General features: G+C 46.5%; 1 protein-coding gene across 4 annotated transcripts in view; it reads left to right on the forward strand.

Annotated features, from left to right (window-relative positions):
* SNX24 (sorting nexin 24) overlaps nt 1-8,134 on the forward strand; it is a 187,714-nt gene extending 179,580 nt beyond the window's left edge. For 2 of the 4 annotated variants that reach the window (XM_075541439.1, XM_075541440.1), the window contains 2 exons: nt 3,371-3,477; nt 6,694-8,134. In XM_075541439.1, coding sequence (XP_075397554.1) covers nt 3,371-3,477; nt 6,694-6,708 — 122 coding nt within the window. In that variant the 3' untranslated portion in view covers nt 6,709-8,134. Of the gene's footprint in view, nt 1-3,370; nt 3,478-3,833; nt 3,878-6,693 lie in introns of all 4 variants that reach the window. The other 2 variants (XM_075541442.1, XM_075541441.1) reach the window with 2 other exon arrangements.
* The last annotated feature ends 7,691 nt before the right edge of the window (nt 8,135-15,825 follow it).

Genomic DNA, 15,825 nt, shown 5'->3' on the forward strand with positions numbered 1-15,825 from the left:
GGGGCTAAACTGCAGGTTCCCGTTGTTTCTGTCAAAGGCGCTCTTGCCCCCGCATCTGTCTACCTCGCTGCATTTTGATTGCAGCAGCTTTGCTGTTCCTTGATTGTGCATCTTAAAAGTTATATATGTAAATGTGATTAATTAATTCCCTTATAAAGGGAATCAATACTTTAGCCTGAGCCTTTTGTTTGTGCTAAGAATTTCTCATTCCTCAGCATCCCTTTCTCCGGGCTTTCTGGTACCTACGGCTCCCGGGGAGCACGTTCTCCGGCATTATTGCATTTCACTTCCCTAACAACTTCAGGAGGTCAGGCAGGCAGGTGTGCTCACCAGCTAAATGGGGAAACTGAGGCCCAGGGTGCTAGCCAAATCTCAGGCGAAGGGTGAACCCCTCGCCCTGCCCTTAGCCCTCCTGGGTGCTTGTTACCTAGAGTGAATGTTTATTCTTTGTTCCTGAGAATAACCAAGCAGCACAGTAACTGAACAGCAATAGATCAATTACTTATTGAAGCTATTCTTACCCTGGGGCCCAAGAAAGTCTGGTCTGAGGCCCAGTCCGGCTACTGACCTTCCCCATGACCTTGCACTGGCCACCACCACCCACAGCCCCTACTGTGACAGAACCTACAGGCAAGGAGCTCGGCAGGCTCCTAGATTCTTGGTCTCAGGAGGATAAGGGAGCCAGGGACAGAGTCCCAGTCGCCTTGCTGGGCTTGCTGGGAGAGGGCTCTGAGAGGCGTTCACGTTCCAGAGGACTAGACTTAAGGTCCTGGATCCCATGCCCTGTGTTGCTCAAAGTTAGGAGGAGCCAGACCTTGGAGAACAGGCTGAGTGAAGAGGAAATGCTTTCAAACCTAACTGAGGGAGGAAGACTGAGGTCCGCTCCGAAGTGCCCATTCTTCCACCCATCTCATGGTGAGCCATTTCCCAGGGGGGTGCTAAGTACACAGACCCCAGGAGTAGCCTGAGGAGGAGGCCTGGTCATCACCCCTCCTCTAGGCTGCACAGCCATCTCAGGGAACTCCATGGAGGGGAGAAAGTGCCAGGGTCCACTGCCAGGGCTCTGCCCGCCTACCCTTGGGGCCCAGGCCCAGGAACTCGGGCGGCCTTTCGCAAGGGGGGGTGCACAGCCAGTGGGGCAAGTGTCCTAGGCAGAGTGGAATCACTCAGTTCAAAGAATAAGTTGGTTTTCCCCTTTTGAAAGACATATTATATTCAAATATGATTATAAACTCTCTGTTATCCAGTCAATTGCAAGACTCTGTAAATCCTCATGGGAGCAGACAGCTCATCTTTCTCCTGTGGAGTGACTGGTAGATTAGAACCTCTGACCTTTAATTAACAGTTCAAATCTTAACATAAGAGCATCTTCAGGGCTCAAAAGTGATTATCTATACTATTAAAGGGAATTTTCAAGAAGAATAAGCCCTTCTCATTCTTCCCTGAAGGAAGAAACCATTCTTAATTTCTGACAGTGAAACTTCGATGTCGAGAGGAAGGCGACTGTGGAAAGGCCATCCACTGAGCTGTCAGTGTTAAGAAGGGGGGTCAGGACTCAGCCCATTGGAGACTACTCTCCTCCTCCTCGCTCTGCCATGGGACTGGGACTGCACCCTGACTACCCTGACCACTGTAGCTTGTGGTACATGAAGGGACTTCGAAACGTCTATGGGAAAAATCCAGTGATCTTTGGATTCCTTTTTTCCACAGATGTGTCGAAGCCTCCTGATAAGTCATTTTGTAATGTTTTGGAAATATCTTTGCTTTTTTTAGAAATATCTGTGGGTGAAGAATAATTGCCTCTCTTGTTGTTTTATAGAAATATGTATTAGTTGGTACTTTGCTAATGAACTGTTATATTTGATACATATTCAAGATGCAACTTTATCTAGATTGGATAGGTAGTATTTTTTACAGGATTCTTAATTATCTCTTTACAAATGGTTGCACAAGTACTCTTGCTCCCTAGGGATTGCGTATGCTCAGATACTTCATTTCGCTGACCTCCAGTCCTGTGGAAGTGTCTAGAAAGACAGGCTCACTGTGCCCCAGAATAGCTCTGTGAAATAGGGTAGAATGCCTGGTGACCCTGAAATCCAATTGATCCAGCTTATTGAGCAGCACCTACTGTGCGCTGGGCACCACCTTTAACAACAGAGAAGACCAGGGAGATGGCTGGAGCCTAAAGGAGCAAGTAGTATATGCGGTGGGGAGGACTGTGGGGAGAATGAGCTGCTTACCAACAGCAAGGCCGGGCGGGGTTCGTGTTGGCGAGTAAAAATCACAGTTTTGATGGATAAGATAGAATCGCACACGGGAAAACCCATCACCAGATTTTTTGAGGGGCTGTTGAGGGTAGAATTCCATAAATCAGATTGCTGACATTTTAGGAATGTTATACTAGTGGTGTGCGTTTGCAAACCTTCACCAATGTAATTAAAGATAAACCACACTTGCGTTATATGTTCGTGTTATGGAGGTCCGTGGGGAAATTTTCAGAATCTTGCATTTGAAACTCACTACAGATAGACTGGCCCTCTGTCATGCCACAAAATCAAAGGTACATCCCTTTTTAAAGCTCTGGTAATAAAACACTATCCTCTTAATATCAGAAGGCAAGGTGCCCTCTTTGTTCATTTATAAGGTGTTTTATTTCTGTCCTGTTGAGACTATGAACATGTTGCACTAATTTAATCATTTACGTGTATACAAATTAATGACACGAAATTATATCCATTGAGCCGTGTAGTACTCTTACCTCCCCTTTCTGAATCATTCCTCCTCCATGAACATAAACTCGCTGCTTCCTAAATCACTTATCCAGTCTGGCAACTTGCTTTTGCCCATTAGAGCCCAAACAGATGGATCTTTAGAAAGTACAGTGCTCAGTGCAGCTCTCGTAACTGGTTAAGCTGAGCTGTTTTCGGTGTGAAGAAGACTTTGAGGATATTTTTGGCTTACAGTTTAAAGATTATCTCTAGACAATAGTTTTAAGGGTTAATCTAGCCTGTGTGTTTCCAGAAAGGCTGGCTTCTATGAGAATATTAAAATCTATTTTGCATTTCCTCCTTTTCATCAGGATTCTTTGTATCAATGATCATTTGATCAAAGTGCACAGTAATGGTAGCCAGGTCCCACCCAGTTCTTCTGATCACACATTCCCTATCCTGATCCTCTTCTTGACAAGAGAGGATCCGCACAATGCATTTGAGAAGTATATATTTTTGGAATGTGCTTTATTTTTCTGAGCTATGCATAACAACACTTGCCAAGGTTTCCAAAGACTTCCACACAGTTAAACCCTATGGACATTTCCCAGCCCTTCCTTTACGTAACCACTCCTTTGCTCTGAACACGGTTGTGGAAGCAGTGAGGTCCCATCCACGCCAGGCTTCTCCCGACACGTGCAGCTGCGGAAGCTCACAAACAGGAAGCAAGAAGAATGAGCGAGCGGGCCACAGGCTATTGGCTACAAAGGTAAATGAACCAAGGTTGGCCAAATGAATGCCCCGTCGGTAGTCCACTGCTGGCTCCTGGGAACAGGAGATCCCTGAACCAGATGCTTGATCCAGCTCCAGCAGATGGTGAAGGACCAAAGAAAACTCAGCTCTGCTTGGGCTCTCTCTACTTGAAAAGGCCGCACCCCCAGGAGGCGTCTTTAAGCTGCGACCTGATTGATAGGTTGGACTCCACCCCTGCCTTCACCCAGGATTGTCTCATTGACATACTGGAGCCTTCGCACCGTGTCAGCAGTCAGACACACCTCCGTTCTGCAGCCTTTTGGCCAGTCTGACACCAGTAGGGCCTCACACCGCTCTCTACTTCTCCTCTAGTTTCCGTCATCCTAGACCAAGGGCCGCACAGAGTAGACGAACCAGTAAGTGGTTTATCACGGGATGACCAACAGGATCAGGGTTAGGGGGCACGCAGGAAACTCCTCCCTTCTTCAGAGCAGGACAGCTGGCTCAGCTCCCACAGACGGAGCAAGCCTCCTTGCTGCCAGCTCTGCTCCCGAGCCCCTCCCAGGCTTGGCATCGTCTTCCCTGCTGTAACCCTTTAGGGGCTGCCTTGCCTTCCCTCTCTGCTTCTCCTTTGCATCTCTTCCTGCTTCTTTGGAGCTGAAACGCCTCTGGGAGACCGACTGCTTCAATATGCAGGCCCCTTACCAATTGCAAGGCATGACACTTGCACACTGACCAGTGCTTCTCAAAAAGGTCACCGACACTTCATTTGCATAGTTGGCTACAACGCCTGATTTGCATGGCCTATTGACCAGTCACTCAATGTGTACACCAGTCACCTAGCAGGCTGCAGCTCAGGCCCAGGCAAAAAGTATCAAAACCAAGTTGTGTACGGTTTCCCCAGAATATATCAATCAATCTAGACAAAAGTAACAATCTCCTTGTGTAGCAAATTAGGGCAGAGGTGGTCTTCGGTGTGAGTGGGACAACCTCGAGCTGCTTTTCCAAAGAGCCAAAGCCAAAGGTCACATAAAGGAAATAACTTACCACATCTGTTGTCTTTTTGCTGAATGGATGTCGTGTAATTCATTACACTAGGTATGCACACGCTGTGAGGAGCCTTAGTGTCGCAGGAGTTCCACGCTGGGCTGCTGGCTTCAAGGTCAGCGATTTGAACCGTCCACTGCTGTCGCTTACAGCCTCGGAAACCCGGGGACAGCTCTGCCCCGTCCCGTAGAGTTGCAGGGAGTCGGAGCACCTCGGGGGCAGTGGGTTCTTGGAGTTTGTGTGCATGTTTGAACCACCCACCTTCTGGTTAGCAGCCTCCCAGGAGGCCCACGCAGGAGGCCCTGTTTGGGCACGCCACTGAAAATTAATCACACTCTCTTCGTAGCTATTGGTTGTAACTTCCTTCTGTGTGAGAGATGTGCATTCAGAATTTAGTTCCATCCTTGCTCTTGATTAATATGCACTTAAAGTCTCATGCAAAAATGTAAAGATTTGTTTATGAAAAAGTATGTTACTTCATGTTGGGATAGGCCAGAGTAAGAAATCAAATGCCATCAAACCAAGAGTCACTGGGTCCTTATGTGTGGAGGTATTTTCTAGAGCCGATTTCCTTATTCCCTTGCCTTCTAGAGTACCGTCAGTTCCAGGGGGCGAGGGCTCTTCCTTAGGTTGCCGGTCATCATTGAAGCCGGGTGTGGTGCATAAGGATAGCTGGAACTTAACGAAGGGATGAGCTGAAGTCAAAGTCCTTGCTTTTGCTCAGCATTGTTTCTGACAACTCACTCAGTGGGTTGTGTGATCCATTTCACCGCTGGCAAAACTGCGTCACAGAGAAGGGAAGTAACACACCTGAGTGCTCACAACTATTAAGTGGCTGATCTGGAACACAGAAAATACTCAAGAAATATTTTTCCGAGATGGCCCTGACTCTACTATTGTCCTTCCCACTCTGTGTCTCATTGCTGGCTTCCTCTAACTACCCATCTGGCTAGATCCATCAGGTAGACAGCCAGAGCCACCCTAGACTTCTCCCTTTCCCTCGGCAGTCACATCGCCTCCTCCGCCACATCTTCCCGGTCGCAGCCGTCATCGCTCCAGAAGTCACCTACTTTTCTGCCCTCCGGCCTTTGCTTCCCACTTGCGCCTCTGAAATAGCTGCACTAATCTCCTTGGGTCCATGTCACATCTGCTCAGTCCAGTCTCCGAGTGATGCCATTTAATCTGTTTTACTCTGCTTGCAATCTTCCAATAGCTTCTGGTCGCATTCCAGTTCATTCTTCGCCTCCCTGGTGAGGTCCAGCAAGCTCCCTTTGGGTGGTCTCACATAGTAGGTACTCCAGAGAGATTGAATTAGGGATGAGCCTTTTGTCTATCTGTTTTTGTCTTAGCCTGTTGGATTACTTAATCCCCTTATATAGTTACTATATTTACTGAAAGTTGTTGGTTTTAGCATACCTCCTAGGTAGAAGTAAGTGCAGATTGAAGTTTAGACATTAAACTTCTAAGCCTTGCAATACATTTGTGTTCCTCCATTCAAGCAATCCATTCATACTTTATCTGCCCTGGTAACTGGAATATGGTACAGCATACCATGTACCCCTGGGTTTCCTATGTAGCACCTCTGAAAACATGGCTACTTGGTTTGGTTTGTTGTTGTTTTTTTTTTCCCCCCAAGTTTGACCAGATGGTTTGTGTAGGAAATTGCCCTTGTTAAGTTAAGAAGAAGACAGGTCCCCTTCTTCCTGCTCTCCAGAAGCCAATGTAACAGAACAAGCAAACTCAAGACATCGTGGACTAAATGCTGCTGTAAACCACAATGGAAAAACTGCAGCGAAGTATTCCCAGTAGAAATCTTGGAATTCCTTCAAGTATATTGAGATTTTGTTAGAAATTGAATTGCCAGTGTAATCCATCTTCCTTGTGAGAAAACATTCAGATAAAGAGCTGGGGCCTAGCAGCATTAACCATTAGAACATCCCTTAAATCAATAAGCTACAAATCTGGCCACGCATTCCTGCTTCGCCTGGTGGTACACTCAGTAGCTGTGGGCCGAGCAGCATGACTGATAGCACACCGGACAAGGGCAAACTGCATGGTGCTGCAGATTTCTGTGTTACTGGGGAGGGCTGGGGCAGTGTTAAAGCTCGCTTACCTTGTTACGCCTACGGTCTGCGATGATATATATTGATGCACTCAAGAAAAGCTGTTTCTCTTTATTTTTCAGATTTCCCAAATGTAGTTATTGAAGGTGTTCTCCATGGAATATTTTACCCTCACCTACAGCCCAGGTAGACACCCTCCAATGGCTAAAAGAAGCTAAAGCAAGTTTCCAAGTCCTTGTCAAGAAATGGATATCTACCAAATTAACCTAAGCTCAACGGCATAACAGATGTAGGTAGTGATCAAATAAACCCACAGCCCCCGCTTACTCCCACCAGGCAGAGACGTCTCTATTAGAAGGGTGCTTTTCAAAATAAAATCGGAACCCGGGCAATGGTCAGGTTAAGGTCAAATGTTTAAGAAGTAGAATGCAGCAGCTGGCTGAGGACCCTGTGACAAAGAGCCAGCAGAGCGCCCCCCGGAGCTCTACTTGGAACAAAGCCAAGGTGCTCCCTGGAGGTTGCATCCGGGCTCCTACAGAAGCGGGCCGGCCTGTTCGGGTTCCCAGCGTATGGTGCACCATCTCTCTCCCCGTGAGGGCACCGGGCCACCCAGAGGAAGGAGCTCAACTGGGAATGCAGTGATCCTGGCGGTCCCCTGGCAGTGGACACATCATGGTATTTTTATTTACGGTACAGTGGAGTTGCAACTACCCAGGTGTCAGTCCCTAAGCTAAAATGGCCTCCTAGCGAGACTGCCCTGGAAAGACCCTGTTAAGGAAGGCTCGTTTCAGAAACCTAGACGTCAACCACGACCAATGTTTTTTCTCTAGTATTGCAAGAAATGCCTCTTCAGCTGAAGGGCGGATAAGACTTGGCCCCTGCTCAGAGGCTGTTTTGTGTGAGGAGCACATACTTTTGTAAACACTAGACTCCCCCTCAGCCAGCAAAGTGGCAGCCGTCTGCCAGGCAGACTCCAGGGAGGGAGGAACCCCAGATGGACGGCGCCCGCCTTGGTGTGCCTGAGGCCGGCGTTCGTGCAGTGGGTGCCTCGTCGTCATGGTCACCTTCAAAATTTCCTTCCTCATCTCCTCTCCACTGACCTGACATGGATCCCCGCTACATTGCCGTGTGGATGCTAGAACGCTGCTGTCCTTCAAACCTATATCCTTATTTATCTTACGTGTTTCTTAAAAAGGGTAACAGCATATATGCTACCGGTCCATGTTCTGTATTTGGGCATTTCACTGAAAACGAGTCATTGCTAACCTCTTTATTGGCATCAATTTTATGAAGTTTCTATGTGGGAGGAATATGTTTAGAATCAAAACTAATAACTAAATCATGCCTTTTGATTAGGATCTAAGTACACGGGTTTCAGGCCTGTCACAGACTTTTAAGATAATGTCTTCTGATAGATTATAATACTACTTCTTGGAAACAGAATTCAATAATCAAGTGTCTTCAACCAAAAATAACTTTGAAGCATTTGGAAATATTTTTAAGTGTTTTTATGTTATTAGCTACTTTGAGTTAAATAATGACAATAAAGTGTACTTGAATTAGTCTTCTGTTCCCTGGATTCTATTTGAAATAAGAAAATCCCTCTCTCACTCGTCGATTGTGTAAACGCATGGAACAACCTTTGTTCTCGCAGCACCTCACTTGCATAATCTGTAGTTCTCTGTACATGTACACACACTCACATGGGCACAACAACAAATACCCAGCTGCCACCCTCTACCTCACAATCATCTCCCCACACCCATGGTCTTCCTGGTCAGAAACCAAGGGACAAACCAGCGGGAAGATGGTCTTCACACACTCACTTCCACTGTCCACTCTCATAAACGTCAAGCCAGCTGACAGAACCTGAATCTCACTGGTCTCCCCAGCTGCAAGGGGGTGTAAGAAGGAGTTGGCAGCCTTCTGGTCTCTGCAGCTCTGAAAGGCACATTGGGAGGTGATAGAAAATGTTTCCATCCATGGTGGAAATTTTGAGAAAAGCATATAAAGGATATATGAGGATAAGTCCAAAAATATTGCTAAAAAATTGTTCTGTGTGCATATCCATCTCCCGAGGTCATGATGGTCCTGGAGGGGTGGAGTATAATGGAGTGTTAGTCTTTGTACATTAGAGAAACAAATCCACAGAAACTCATATGGATAAGAGAGTTTTATATAAAGGGTAAGTGCACATCAAGAAACATTGCAACCCAGTGCTGCCCAAGCCCACAAGTCCAACATTAACCCGTATGACCGACACCGATCCACAAAGTCCTCCTCCATCCCACAAATCACGCACTATGACGCCGACTGCAGGAGGAAAGCTGAATCGGTGAGCGTGTAAGAATCAGCGCTGACAGGGGTCTCCACACAGCTGCTCCAGCACCCAGGGCTGCATCAGGGTGGTCCATGTGGCTTCTCAGGAGTGCCTTGCAGGAAGTAAGCCCTGCCAGCTGAAGCAGGAACTGGCTAAGTCAGCTGCACTCTGGTCCAACCATCAGAAAGCAAGAGACCCAAGAACTCGAAAGGGAGGCTCACTGAGCCATTTATCCCTCCGCCCTTCAATTAACCCCACATTTGTTTATCAGCCAGGTTGGCACAATAAACCAACTACCTCAAAGATTGACCGCAACCGTGATAACATATTTCCTCTTATTCGGGAGAAAAGAATCTTGCCTTCTAAATAATGTAATCCAAGATGAAAAGACAGAATTGTATTTGAGCTTAAGTTCTGAGCACCCCCTTTCAGAAGGCTGTGGATGGCAGTGACAACCGAAAACCCAATTGTAGAGCCCCCACAGGGTTTAAGCCTCCAGTCAGTCTCCTCTGACTGGTGACCAGACATGGGAATAGCATTACTGTCAGACACAGCAGCAGTAGCTAGTGGCTTCATGCCGACGTAGTTGGGTTATTTGTTCTCCCCGTTGACCCATTTTAAATTTGTTCTAGATTTTATTATTTTCTGCTTTATTTTGGATTTAGGGTTTTCTGTGGCTTTGTTTGGATGTTGGTTTTTTATTTTATGTAATTTTCTTGACATGAAGTCCAGGATAGGTAAATCGAGAGAGGCAGTCATTGGATCAATGGTTTCTTGGGGCAGTACAAGGGAAGTGGGAGGAAATGGAGATCTCATGATGAGTACGAGAATGAAGAAAAATCTAAAACTGGTGATGACTGTACAACTCAAATATATTTCAACAACTGGGTTGTATAATATGTAAATTATAGATCAATTCAACTGTTAAGCAAATTTTTTAAGTATTGCTAAAAAATAATAGAAATTTGCATTATGTAAAAACTACATACAGTATAAATCAAAATGGCAGTTTGTGCAGACTCACGGAACTTGAATTGTGTCCCTCTGGTCTTTGAGTTTTGAGGGCCAAAAAATCAGCAGGGGCAAGATGAGGTCTGTAGGGTGGAGGGGACCAGGTTCCCCAATGCCATTCTCATAGGACAGCCCTTCCCACCCTCAGAGAATGAGCAAGTGCATTGTCATGGTGGGGGGGGGGGGGAGAGAGTCCTTGGCACCATGTCGCTGGCCTTTTTCTTAGCAAAGCAACTTTCCATTTTCTTAAAACTTCTTCATGGATTGTGATAAGAGTTGTATGAGCCCCCAATAAAATGATTTATTAAATTTTTAAAAACCTCTTCGTAAGAAGCCCCCTGTGTCCTTTGAGAAAACTATCAAGATTATCCCCTTGGGAGTCCCCTCGAACAGGCACTGTGACCATCTCTGCCTTGCGCTAACTAGTCCAGCAGAGCCCTTTGGAAGCCAGTTTGGATTGAACTATTTTTTTAATGCACCCCAAGCAGACTAAGTATTTCTGCGAGAGAACGTAGCCGCAGCCGTCACTGACCTAATGTTTAACACATTCTGCTCAAAGCAAACCCATGCGCATGGGCAGCGGAGCCCTAATAGCAGTGTTTTTACCTTAAACTCTCATGTCAGAAGGTCTACTCAGACTCCTTCCCAGTTGTTTCCAGACAGTCAGTGTCCTTAGCTGATGTGTATACTTCCTGTGATATTAGCCCAAGCAAACATTGTTCATTCGATGTCCACGTATTCTGTTTCCGCCTTGTGAAGGAAATGGTGGCGTGCTCCGCTGTTTCCTTCCTGGGTTCACTTTATCTCACGTATTATCGTGGCGGTTTTTCCACACCAGTACTCAAGCGCTTTCTCATCATTGGATGACTTGCATGGATCTTCTGTGAGTTCTGTTAGTAGGAGCCTATTAATTTTGGTTTCTCCACATTTTTGTTCTCTCAACCAGAGGGCCATGATCAACAGGAAGGGGTCCAGTGGCCCCCAACAATAGCATCAGCCATGTTTAAGGAATATTGACATCTCCATTTTTAAAAATTATGAACGTGTACTCCTATAGCTTGAATTCTGTGAATATTTTCATAAAGCAATCATAAAGTCGAGTGAAATGACACACCATTTCTTTTCAAGGACACAGCAGGTTGTCAGCCATCTCTCCATAAGAGTTCCTAGTGTTTTACACGGGGCTTGATGGGCACGGGTGCCTCTGCTGTGCAGTCTGCTGTGCCCAGAGGCTGCCTTGCGAATGCCGCTGCCCTCGCTCACCCTTAAAGCACTGCCCTGGGGAGATGCCCCCCCCCCCCCCCCCCCCCCCCCCCGCAGCCAGCTCTTCCACAGGGTGTGTTCATGGACAATAGAAATGTAAATGGTAAAGAGAACAAAAGGAGGGAAAAGAAATCCCTTTGATATTGAAGACAGGATGTAGAGACTGTCCCTAGTTCTTGGATTTGGTGGTTTGCCGAGGACTGGCCTCAGACCAAATGCTCTTTCACACGGACCTTCCCTTGGCCCTGACTTCGATGGCCCGCGGTTTGTACACTGGTAGCCCTAGTGTCCGTCGTCCTGGCATTGGTCTGCTCGGGCCCTCTGAGACCTCACACACCACTTCCTCCGGCCCCAGCTAGAACGGGTGGCGATGTGTCCAACCCCAGGGACACTGGCCGTCCTTACCTGGTAAACCCTACATGAGAAAGCTCACGTTGAATACTAGAGAAATCTCATCATCACAATTTAGAAAATGGCGAGACCATAGTTTAGGGAAAGCAACTGGCCCCCATTTCACTTTTCAAGCCTGATTGGTGGGGAATGGCTGCTTGGAATGCTGCGTTGAGAGATCTGTGTAGGCAGAGGCTCTGCGGGTAAAAGGACAGTAACTCGTCGTCGTAGATAGACGGCGTACAATCAGCTCTGACTCACGGTGGCCCGATGCTAACAGAACAAAACGTTGCCTGACTGCACCATCCTCCAAGCATGGCAGTGTTAAGCCTGTGGGGCACTTACTGTGGCAAGAGCAGTGAGACCTCCTCTTCTCTGTCGACCCTCCCTCCCAAGCAGGACGCCTCCAGCAATTGAGCTCTCCTGATAGCATGTCCAAAGCAAATGAGACACGGCTCATTCTGTTTGCTTCTGCCGAGTATTCCGGTTCTAACGTCCCTCGGGACAGGTGTGTGTGTTCTTCTGGCAGCCCGTGGTATATTCGTTGTTTCCTGCCAATGCCTTTATTCAAAAGCCTCCATCCCTCCTTCAGTTCCCTTGGTCATTACCCAGCTTCTCCGTGGTACCAGGTGATTGAAAACCCCCTGGACCTTGGTCAGGTGCATCTTAGTCATCAGTGTGATCATTTCTTTTAGGCATTTTAAAGAGGTTTTTGTTGTTGTTGCACATTTGTCCAGTATATACATAATTTGACTTCTTCACTGCTTCTTTCCGCGAGCCTTGATTATTGGTCCAAGAAGAAAATATCTTAGTCAATCTCAATGTGTTTCATTTTATCATGATGTTGATTATTGGTCCACTTGTAAGGATTTTTGAGTTACACTTACCAGGCGTTGTTCTCAAGTCCTGGCAACTTGTAAGATTCTAAGACAGCACGTCTAATGTGTCCAATGTCATGTGTAATATGGTTTCTTGACTGCTATTTCCATGGGTATTGATTGGGGGTCCAACTTTCACATGCATATCAGGCAGTGGAGAAGCCATGGTATTTTACACAGGTTCATGTGCAAAGTTGGACAATGAAAAATGAAAACAAAAGAAGGATCGGTGCATTTCAGTTGTGATACTGGAGAATAATATTGAAGTACCGCAGATGGCTAAAAGGACAAACAGATCTCTTGGAAAACGTACAGCCAGACTTGCTCCTTAGAAGCAAGGACGGCAAGACTTCCTCTTACATACTTAGGACATACTGTCATGAGAAACCAGTCCCTGGAGAAGGGCGTCACACTTGGTAAAGTGGAGGGGCAGCTCAAAAAAGGAAGTCCTCAACAGGATGGGTTGACACGGTGGCTGCACCAATGGGCTCAAGCACAGGAGCAATTGGGAGGATGGCACAGGGCAGTGTTGGTTGTGTTGTGCACAGGGTCCCTATGGGTTGGAACCAACTGGATGGCACCTAACAACAACTTCTAATCTGGAATATGCTTCAAAGTCACCGAAGACCCTAAATCAGTATTCTTTGCCTCCTATTACCTCAAAAGGGGGGGAAAAAAACAAACAACTCACTGCCATTGAGTCAGTGCTGACTCATAGTGATCCTACTAGCCAGGGTAGAACTGTAAGTTTCCAAAACTAATGCTTTGCGGGATTAGAAAGTCCGGTGTTTTGTCCTGGGGCAGCCGGTGGCTTCTGTCTGCTGGCAGTGTGGTTAGCCGCCCTTACGTAGCCGCTATGCCACCAGAGCGCCAGAGCTCCTACTTCGGTAATAATAAAGCCTGCCCAGCTTGCTCCAGTACAGATCTCCACCAGGCCCCACTGTCTCAAGGAGACGCTTTATGGGCTACTCTTGCTCCATCCCCTTTAATCACTTCCTGATTGGCTTGTTATATCTCCTTCAGAATCTTCTGTCAAGAAAACGTCAGTGCTCAGGGACTTCCATGTAGATGTAGGGTGGGGTCTCTGAAGGAGCAATAAGAAGCCTGACAAGTCGAGCAGATGTCTCACCCGACAGCCTGTACACAATGGGAGATTGTATATTTATTTATCCCTGTATTAACAAAATTCTTTTGAGTCCCCCCACTGGGTTAACACCTGGAAGTAAAGGCATAACTGTTGCTTTCTGGAGTTTTCAGCCATTGTGTGTTTCCTAAAGAGGGTCTTTCCATTTTATGGGGTTGGATATACAGCCCACGGACTCTGCACTTTCCCGGAAAGCATTTTCATTCTTGGTTTTGTTTGGGTTTTCATCTTGATGATAATCCTGGATTTGGAAGTCCGCAGCAGAAACCCTGGGACATGGCACACACTAACTAGAAATGCCTGTCCCAGCCCTGTTTGCTGTCTTAGGGAGAGGCATAGTGGCAGACTGGATTCTGGTGAGGATGAAAGAAAGTTGGCTTTTGTGTGAAAGGAAGGGAGGTGTACTAGATATGTGAAACCATTAAAAGTGTAATTTATACACCGAGCATCTCTGAAGAGTGATGGAAGTGTGAGGAACAGTTCATGATGATGGTTGAGCAATAAGATGAACAAATTTAATGTCGCTGCACTGTACATGTCCATATGGTTGAGATGGAAAATGCTTTGTCACCTATAGTTACTGAGTTTGTCCAGGTAGACTAGAGAAACAAATTCATTCACATGCCTATGTATATAAGAAGAGCGTTTTATATGAAGGGTAATTATATATGAAAGGTAATTTAGAAAAACATCTCAGCCCAATCCAGATCAGGTGCATAAGTCTGATATTAACCCATATGTCCGATACCAATCTATAAAGTCCTCTTCTGACTCACAAAACGCGTGCGATGATGCCGAATGCAGGAAGATCACAGCCCAGTGGGTGGGAAGTCTGTGGGTCCAGTGACTGTGTAAGCATCTCACTGCTGGCAGGGCCTCTGTTAGCAGGATAACTGACCAGGGTAACTGTTAGCACTGTCAGCGACTCTAATTTCCAATCATTTCAGATGGCTCTTGTAGCCATTGCCTTTGTTTCTCCCAAGAAATGACCTTAGTTTTTCTGGTGGGTTTTGGTGGTGTAGTAGTTAAGAGTTGGGTTGTTAACCACGTGGTCAGTAGATCCAAACCACCAGCCTGTCTTCAAGGGAAAGAGTGAAGAGTTACAGTCTTAGAAACTCACAGAGGCAGTTCCACTCTGTAGGCATGCTCTGAGTCCACATCTACTTGATGATAGTTGAGTTTGGTTTGGGGGTACGTTTAATGGGAATCCTTTCTCGGGCCTTCTAAAGCTTCAGACGGGACATTTCCCATTCCTGCCTTAGAATGTGGCTTCTCCTCACCTCTGAGGTTAGGTCTAAGCTGCTCATCCCAGAGCTGGCCTCCACCAACAGCTGGCAACACACTCCCCTCCCTCCCCAGGTGTCGCCCCCCGCCCGCGTCCCTGTTGCAGCTTGGCCACTCACGACATGTTTGCTGACCTCCTTCTGTCGTGCCCTTCCAACCTCAACTAAGAAAATAAGAGGGGAAATGTATTTCTTTAAAAAGCTAAAAAACTTAAAAAGAGTAAAAAGAGTTGAAAGATGAAAGTCGGTGTTTAACAATGCTTATAGTGTCGCTGTAATTTGGAATCAACTTGATGGCCACAGGTGTTGGGTATGGTTTTGATAAAGTTTAAGTACCTCACAGATAATGTTGTGTTTCCTTTTGTTTTGTTTTGCCATTCATGAAAAGAGCAACAGAAACCAGAGGGGAAGGGAGACAGCAGTCGGAGTGAGATTTGAAAATAATTAACAATATACAATCCATCAGGGGGGAGGGGGAGCAGAGGAGTGAGGGGGAGGAAGGGGAAAGGAGGAGCTGATCCCAAGGGCTCAATGAGAAGTAAATGTCTAGAAAAGAACAATGGAAGACATGTATCAATAGGTCAGATGCAAATGATGTGTGCTTTGTAACCAGACTTGTAAAAGCCCCCAATAAAATGGGGGAAAATTTTATTCAGAGCTCTGAAGAAAATGTGGGGGGGGGGAGTGGAGAAAAAAAAAGAAATAAGATCTCATCCTGAGAAGAGTTTGCAGTCCAAAGTAGGGAAGGTAGACAGAACAGAAAATAAGCCGTGAGAACCCAGGGTGAGGAAGCTTCCAGCAAAGGCTCCCCCGGAGCCATGTTGCAGGTTTGAACTGGCAATCTTTCCTTTAGCAGCAAAGTGTGTGACCCGTCGTGGCATCGAGGCTCTTTCCTACCCAAATAGCAAGACACGCTAGTTTTACGGAAGACAGATGGCGGACCTTGTGAGGACGGGCAGGACGGA

Source organism: Tenrec ecaudatus, chromosome 2 (genome assembly GCF_050624435.1).
Source record: "Tenrec ecaudatus isolate mTenEca1 chromosome 2, mTenEca1.hap1, whole genome shotgun sequence".
Taxonomy (NCBI): Eukaryota; Metazoa; Chordata; class Mammalia; order Afrosoricida; family Tenrecidae; genus Tenrec; species Tenrec ecaudatus.